Raw genomic sequence first — 9042 nt, forward strand, 5'->3', positions numbered from 1 at the left:
TTTCTTTAAAAAATGGCTTTGCTCTTCTGACACGGTTGCCTATAGGAGACTGTTCTAAAGGCATTTTTTCAATGGTTCTGTCAGGTCACAACAATTTGCTTTAATAAGTACAGAGTACACATAACTTAGCAGATAGCCTTCTTTCTCAGAGCATTAAAAAACTGCAAAAGCCTCAGACAGCCATTCTGAAGACTGTGCTGTGATAAATGTAGAATAAATCTTTGATTTTTTTTTCTAAAATTAAGCATAAATCTAGCAACAATAGTGATATCTATTAATATTTTAAATAAGAAGGAATTTTAATCTGATACCCATTTTTCTTCTTCTGTTGTTTGCAATAGCTCCCATGAAAATGTAAACTCTCCATATGGAAAATCACTGGCGGCCATGGTAATATTTGCTGTTCTGCTAGATTCATTTATGAGTCCTCCATCGCTGATTCCAGTTAGTTGAAACTGGTAGTAACGCTTCTCCTCAGGACGGTTGTCATCTACAGCCTAGGGAGAAGAACCAATGAACACTAAAAGGACTTCAAACCATTTCCAAGGAGAGAAGTATAACTAATTTCTAACCAAGATACTAACTAAATAAAAGGAAGTACTTGAAATAGCTACTGGTGTAAAACATCTTGTGTACCTGTATTAGAACAACTGCTCCAGACTGCCTATCTTGCATTGTCAAAATCCCCGATGTCTCAGTAAATTCTGTGTGATGAGGAGGTGTGATATTCCAATATATTAGGACCTCACCAAAAATCCCTGGGCCACGTATCAGGCTGCAGGTAAGAACATAAACATGGATTTTATTTTCTATCTTTCATATTTAGTATCCAATCCAAAGAGAGACAGTATAGCATACTGTTGTGCATAAAAGAAATGTTATCAGCACTGTGAAGCTTGAGTTTTGAAGTCACTATTAAGATCTTTACAAATCCCTCCTCAGAGCAATAACATTCCTGCAGTTCTGTTTTATTTCCCTGTGTTGGGAGGCATCTTGAGCTGTCTTTCTACTGCGAGGTATTTAAAGTTTCTTTGCACGTGTAGCCCATGGGGGCTGAAAATGAGCTCTCTTGGTTCCAGTCTGCTGTTCCAGAGGTAGATATACAAAAGAGAAGGGAAATGGGACTTAATGGTAATGCCCAGAGGCAGTTTGTTTTTTAAGGCAGAAGGAGACTAGAATACTACTACGATATTGCTTGAGAAATGTTGTCTCAAATCTACTTGTCTAAAAACCTACAGCCTAATCCTACTCATTACATCAGTCTTGGTGCACAAAGTCATGGCAAAAATTTCTCTATACCCAACACAACATACTACACAATCTGCTACTGCTGCACAAAGCATCACTTTGTCTTTCGGGCCTCGCAGGGCAGCATGAGATGCTGTTCTGCTGCTTTTATTTGCTAGTTCACCAAGCGAAAGTGTCGCAATGCTTTTTTCCAATGCTCTTACAAGATATGGTAACAGCTTCATTTTTTCATCCTGTTTTCAGTTGACTGAATGCAGTGAAATAATTGCATCTTGTTGCAACTAAAAACCCAGTTACCACTTTGGTTATGCCAGCCATTATAGCAATATATTGAAATACAGTTCAGGCACCAATCCTGAAAAGCACCAAAGCATCTGCAAATGTCATTGATTCCCTTCCCTTCTTCCCTTGATTGGAATCATCTTCCCTTTAACGCATCAGTAAATAATAATTTATTTATTACATAATAAAAATTATGTAAATAATTTGACAACTGAGAGGAATATTTCGAGGTCCCCGGTAACACTGAAAAGACACATACATAGTATATTCCGTCCCTCTTTAAAAAACTTATCTAATTCTAAAAATAGTTCTAATTTCTGAAGTGATAATGAAATACAGCACTCAAGAAATTCTTGCCAAATGTAGAGTCTCATAGCTTTTGAAACTGAGCTGATGCCTTTCCTTAGGAATAATGAGTGATGTACCCACCTAATAAGAGCAGTTCCGTTATAATTTCCTGAGGGTTCTCCAATCAGAACATGCCTGGATGAATGGGCGATCCCAACCACCCCAGAAGCTCCTTCATCACCCACAATAATGATGGTTGCAACACCTATGAAAAGAACAAATCTCACGGTAAATGAAAATTAACTAATGAGCTAACTTTTGTAAATTTTGTGATATGAATGGTTAGGCACCAGCTTCCCAGAGAGCCCATGGATCACAATCCTTGGAGATACTCAGAATTTGAGTGGACAAGGCATTCAGCAACCTGACCTAACTGTGTAGTCTCATTTCTTCAGCAGGGTTTTAAACTAGACGACCCCCCCCAGATGGTCCCTTACAAATGAAATTATTCTTACAGGTTTGAACCTGGTTTTGGTTTTTGCTTCTTTTTGATAAAGAATCCTTTACAGACAATGTTAACTATCTGAACACAAAAGTCTACACAAATAATTAATTTAGAACAAAAAACCATGATCTAAAATTCTCTTTGATTTCTCCAGACAAGGAAACAACTTGGGGAAAAAGACCGAAAGTCAAAACTGCTACCAACTGCACACAAAATATATAAGCATTGCAGATTAAAATAATATGAACAGATTTACTAGAATTCTTATATGAAATGTCTCAGAATGTAATGAATTAATTCTTTACCATTTACAGGGGATATCTCTGCATCACCAGTAGAGACTAGCTGAATGGTAAATGTTTCATTCCCCTCCAGTAAACCATCTTGTACCACATGTAAAACAATCAACTTCTGGGATTCCGTCTGCATCACATAAAGACCAGAAAATACATATATACACATTAAGCAAAACTAAACAAAACATGGTTTTATAAAAAGGGTTTTCTTCTTTAACAAGTCAAATGTTAAGCATGCATATGCTTGATATATTCTGTAATATTTTTTAAATATGACACTTCTGGTCTGGCTGAAATGTTTTCTCACAGATTACTAAATAGCAAAAATTGTCTCTCAAACATTGCGTGCCACCCCAAAAACACCCTGGCTATTCTCAACTGAACAATGATTGAAATTACATAAGAAACTTTTTATACAAAATCATTTCCAGCAGAAAGTGCATATTCAATGGAATACATACATTCTAAGGATTAACTTTATTATGATTAGATATATTAGGTCATAGCAAATTCCTGTCTAATCTATGTTTTTGTCAGTGGGCAGCAGCAAATCCTTAAAATAAGAATACAGGAAAAAAGTAGGTACACATTGTTTAATTTTAGTACAACATACATACATACTTGTATTCTCACATGTATGCATAGATAAGAACTTCAGGAAGAAAAAACAATGTCCAGGCCTATCAGTAGAAAGAGGATAGCAAAACGATAGCAAAACTTTGCCAAATACTGGTGGTCTAACCAAAAAAGCTGTTTTCCAGATGATTAGAAGTAAAAGAAACAACCAGTATGCCTATTTATTTAATGCAAAATAGCCCTGTAGAGACAGAATAGATTATGCTTTATATTAAAACACTTTTCTTCATTAAATATTTTGAGTAGACTATAAAAGACCAATATTAAGATAACAACAATAGCTTGACAATATCCAATATTTAGGCTCCTACTTCAGAGTTTTAACCTGCCATGAAACACAAATCAAATAACACTGCCCAGTTCGAAAGTCACTGGGGTATGTTATTATTTATTTTTAAAATCTGTGAATTTTGAGCATTCATTTACCCCTCTCACCCTTTCAATATCAATTTTCTCTTTGATTTGTCTGATAATACAATGGAATAAATGTTTCTGTAATCATTCTTCACATTCACTACAATTCTATTCCTCTTTCTTAATTGTAAAATCAATTCAGATCTGAAGAGCCTATTTTCCTGATGATTACATTATGCTGCCTCAAAAAAAGCAAGTCAGCTTTCCTTTTCTGTTTGAAAAAACACTGCATACTGCTAACCCCACCAGTTCAAACTAGCCTTTTCCTACTGTTATAATACTTAGTAAACCCCTACTTCTATGAGTACATAACAACCACACAAACACATAAGAAGAAAATATTTATAAATCTGACAATAAATAATTTATTGCAGTATCAGAAATACCTCATTGAAGTGAAGGGTACCATTCAGAGGGGTCAGATCATATCTTGCTGCTTCTTCAAGAATCCATAACAACTTAACTGCTCCTTGTCCTCCTTGACTTCGACTTACAGTGAGCAATACAACTGCAGCAGAGTCATCAAGTGTCTGAGGTTCCTTCACTGTCACCTGATGAAGAAAGAGAAAGGAGAAGTAGGAAAGGCTGTAGCAAAAGGCATCAATACTGACTTGAGATAAATAACAAAAAACATTATCAATGACAATGTAAAATAAGGCCAAGAGTCAAAATCAACAGGAAGATAACAGATGTAAGGAATGTGTTGAATTCTGTTAGCAAAGATTAGTCACTCGTGTTATTTCTGTATGCCCCGTGACTCAAAACAATTACAGACAATGAGTCACAAGCAGGCACAGCACCAGCAAAATGAAGAGCAGAAGAATCGTTCATTGACAAGAACTAAGATGAGATACATTTCATAATTTTTTTCCAAACTTTACTTTCGGTAATACAGATTACAACAAAACCATTCTAATATTCAGCAGACTACCAAAAATCCTACCTGGGATGTCCTGACTTGTTAGTATACTGAATTAAATCAATTCAGTCATGCAGAATTCTACATCTATGCAGCAGCACTTTCATTATTTCCATCCTACATAACCAGATGAAGACAAGCACTAATATGCCTTTCAATGAATTCATGTCTTCCCCTGCAATGAAGGCTTACCAAAATCAGCAATGTGTTAGCAATACAAACCCACTATCCAGCTTTAGCAGAAAAGAGTGCAATCCAAATCAAACTCACATTCTTTTCTTGAAACCCAAATACTCCAACAGGGGAATCATTTGGTGGAATAGCAACAGTTACTAGGGTCTCATCTCCAAGTCTTGCTCCACCTGTTACCCTCACCAGGGAAATCTTGAATATCTCAAGGAATTCAACTTCATTGTCATCTATGATCGTAATTTCTATTTCTCCTGTAGCCTGCAGAAGTTGTTAAAAAAAAAAAAAAGCAACAAGGTTTCATTTATAATATTCTGTGAAATGTTTAAAAAATCTGAAATTTAAAATAGGTAAATTTTAGTTAATAATAGATAAACACACATTGTTCAGTTCTGCTTACTTCCTATCGTACTTTTCTATCTATAATAAGATAACAACATTTCAGGCGTGGTTTTTAAGTCTATCAGTGTAAATCTTTTATGTTAAAACTAGCAGACTGCTCTGCTTTGGTACCCAGTAGAAAGTGCAGGTTGACAATACTGTACTTAAGCCAAAATTCTGCTCACAAAATATATCCTGCTATGTGCCAAAGACCAGTTCTTTGAAATCAAAACACCTTGTGTACACTAAGTATTGTCAGGGGCAGCATGAAATTCAAAACTGTACGTAGAACACAGCTAAGAAAACATACAGGCTTATTCTGAGAATTTGTAGAGAAGACAGGTTATGTTACAGATTTTCAGTGTAACAGGTTTTATTACTAGAAATTATGTCCTCACTTGTGGAGGTACCAAAGGCATACATGACCCTATTTGGTCAATGCTTATGAACATTCTGTGTTTCCATGTTAAAGGAGCATCATTCACATACATAAGCCATAAATAACAGGTTTTCAATTAAAAGATGCAAATTTTATGTAAGAAAACATGAGAAACTCTTAAGCTGGTAACCCAGAGACAGTTAAACCTTCAGCAAGTGCATACCTGCCCATCTGCAAATGTAAGGTTTCCAAATGATGGTGTGAAATCTTCAAAGCTAGCAGTTGAATGAATGGCTTCCCAATACAGAGTTGCTGACCCAAACCTCCCAGCCTGTCGAATAACTGGAAGTTTCAGTATATTCTGGGGTGGTGGTACCTCATAACCAGCAACAGCTCCAGTTACATCCTGTGAATTCAACAAGAAACTGCTGAGTGTCGCAGAAACCTTTTTTTTATCTTTTTTTTTTTTTAAGGTAAAAATAAATTAAGAAATACATAATAATTTGTAAATTGCTCTGAATCTAGCATTGACCTTGCTCTGAGCAAAAGTCTGGATTAGATGACCTCCTGAGGTCCCTTTCAGAATATTCTATAACACCAGTTTTAGTACTTCCAGGTCCCTAATAAATTTCATATATTAATTGTGAGAACCTTTTACGAAGGCATTGTTTGTCTGTTAGCTGGCTTTTTTAACCAGAACAATTTAGTGTATAAAGCCTACTAGAACACTACCAAAATTGGTCTAAAAACACAGACTCTCCTGCTAGAATGCTACTTCAAATATTTTTCATTCAGACTTACTTACCTTTGTAACACTGAAACTAAATATTCCTCTGGCATCATCATTTTCTTCAATTGTTATTTCAGCTATTTCGAACCCAAGCCTCTTCACACTTGGCTGCCCTCCAGTGGGAGAATCGACCAGTTGCACATCAGTAACATTTATTACAAATCCTTCCTGTAATTCTGGAACGTTGTCCTGCAAAAATGTTTTAAAATGTCACTTTCTAAATAAAACACTCTAAGTTACAATACATGCAGAAAGCTGACTACTTGTAGGTTGCTTACTGTTCAAACATCCTCAGTACTTGGGACCACATAACCAATCCCTTGCTTCACACCATACGAAAGGTTGAAAAAACTACCTTTGCTGAGCTTTAGAAACTGAAGTTGGCAGTCAGATTCCAGATCTGTAGGAGCAGTGGAAAGTATTGCTGACTGTCACTTGTTTCTCCTATTTATAAGAAATAAGAAACTAAACCAGAACTTGAAAAGAAATACCTCCATCCTGAATATATTTAAAGAATATAGATACTTTTGGGGAAAAAAATAACATTTCCTGAACTACAAAATAAATCTCTTAAGAGGCATGTAAAGTAAAATAAATCCTCTGGAAAAACATGTAACAAGTTGAAAAACCAGCAAGCATCTAAAACATTTCTAATTTTTTCCTTTGTCATTTTTATGTTAACTTTGGGACTACAACAACAACAAAAAAAAGAATTTGGTTCATTCTCAGTGATGAGTACTTGAATGCTTTTGAAAGAGATGGCTGCAATTCTTACTAATATACAATCATCCAACGAGGCAAAAATCCCACCCTAGCCATTTCTATAATGCTAAATCCTACTTCTGGTATAGAAACAGTACCATTTTCCATTTCCTTAAAAGACTTTATTAGCTGAAGTTGTTCTTAGACTACTCACAGGCAAAATAGTGACTACAACAGAAGTTATTGTTGCGTTCTCTACCATAATGATTGTCTTCTTTTCTAGTATATAATCCTCATTCTCTGTTGCTTGGTTGGAGAGGGGGAGTTCAAAGTTAGGCGCAGTGCTCAGCTGAATGGCAATGTCTCCAACAAACCCCTGTTCTCGGACAATTTGTAAAGTAAGAGTAGTTGAATTCACTCGCCCTATAACAAGAGGGGGAAAATAATGAAGGCATGATTGTTTTAACCCTTGCCCTGCTTGATTTTCAGCTCACCTAACTGCACTGGATGTGCTTGCTAGAGCCCACTTAAATTCAAAATAATATAATAAAAAAAAAAATTTAAAAATAATACTTGGTTAATTCAACGACTCAGGGAAATGAGCACATACAAGCAGTGTGAACACACACAACACAGTGTGTCCATCTGGAAAGCATTTTAAAACTGGATATAGAGGAAGAATAAAATACGGAATATTTACAGTTTTAAATGTCTGCTACACAAACTGTTACTTCAACACTGCGAGTTTTATTCAGTTTTTCTTCAAAAGTGCCATCTCACTATTTTGCCCGGCCTTTACATGTCTAGGAGACCCCTACCAATTCTAATACAGAACGCAGCGTCGGAGGCAGTCACACTGGCTGTAAATTTTACATTTCTTTAACTCGAATGATGACAAAAATGAGATACACTTGTATCAGTCAGGTTTTTCCCGTTTGAGAAAGCAGATTTGGAATTTTTTTCCAGTAAACAGCAAACACAACATTCGTCTAAAAGTGCTGGCTGTATGACCAGAGAAATAGATAAAAAGCAACACGCTTTGTACTTCAAACTACTTTCTCTTACTTGTATTAACTGGCTACTACTTCACAGTTAGCACCTGTATATAATTCATTAAAAATACAACATTTAAAGATTGGAAAGGAAACTGTGCAACAAATGAAACCTAAGAACATGCCTTGAATCCTAACTTCAAAGTATAAATCTTTAATAATGTATGTGTGTGTATATAAGGAACCAACAGAATCCCTTCCAGGTGCTAAAAAAGGAGCAACACTAATTCATTTTAAAATAGAACTGGTGAGGAGGTTTGATCTGTGACAATATTCTCATGGAAAAAGTATTTTTCATAGATTTTATTTGTTAATATGGACAGGATATTAAATTGCCAGGAAATTTCAGGGGAGCTTTTGCAGTATGAATAGCCCATCAGGCAGCTCTTGGAAAACCACCAGTCTGTAGAGACCACCAGAGCAATCAGCGCCCAGCTCCCTGGACCAGCAGGGAGGGCAGGAGCCTGAGCACCACTGCAGTCTTCCTCTGGCCAACTGCCTGGCAGATCCTTCACAATTTCACTTGGTGCCTGGGAGGAAAACTGACCTAACCCAATCAAACACACAGTTGGCAAACAGAAGACCCCCGACTCAGTTTTCTTGAAATGGAATTCGCTCTTGCTCTGCTTCTTTCCTTCCCCCATCCCACAAAACAAACAGCTTCCCTTTTTACGTACATTATTTTAAACAATATATTAATACCATTAAATGGGCAAGTGTGGCTTTTTACCTGAATAGAAGTATATTAAGTACTAGGGATTTGCAAGACAAGATGATAAGATTTTAATAACTTACCCCTTGGGACAAAAATGACGATACTGTTGATATATGCAATGTGAAATACAGCATAAAATATATGTGACACAATAGCATAGTTACATATTTTAAAAAATATTTCTGCTACAATTTTTAAACAGGAAAAAGCTAATATATATAAGTAATATAATAATTCTTATATTTG

The 9042-nt window shown here is 35.8% G+C and overlaps 1 protein-coding gene across 1 annotated transcript in view; it reads right to left on the reverse strand.

The window, feature by feature from the left end:
* Positions 1-7452, reverse strand: part of LOC104617135 (G-protein coupled receptor 98-like) — a gene marked incomplete at both ends in the record, with an annotated part of 35840 nt that extends 28388 nt beyond the window's left edge. The window contains 9 exons of the mRNA XM_010282372.1: positions 312-497; positions 637-775; positions 1960-2083; positions 2629-2746; positions 4056-4220; positions 4859-5038; positions 5761-5943; positions 6343-6516; positions 7244-7452. Coding sequence (XP_010280674.1) covers positions 312-497; positions 637-775; positions 1960-2083; positions 2629-2746; positions 4056-4220; positions 4859-5038; positions 5761-5943; positions 6343-6516; positions 7244-7452 — 1478 coding nt within the window. The remainder of the gene's footprint in view (positions 1-311; positions 498-636; positions 776-1959; positions 2084-2628; positions 2747-4055; positions 4221-4858; positions 5039-5760; positions 5944-6342; positions 6517-7243) is intronic.
* Positions 7453-9042: the final 1590 nt, after the last annotated feature.

This window comes from Phaethon lepturus, unplaced genomic scaffold (genome assembly GCF_000687285.1).
Source record: "Phaethon lepturus isolate BGI_N335 unplaced genomic scaffold, ASM68728v1 scaffold16132, whole genome shotgun sequence".
NCBI classification, from domain to species: domain Eukaryota; kingdom Metazoa; phylum Chordata; class Aves; order Phaethontiformes; family Phaethontidae; genus Phaethon; species Phaethon lepturus.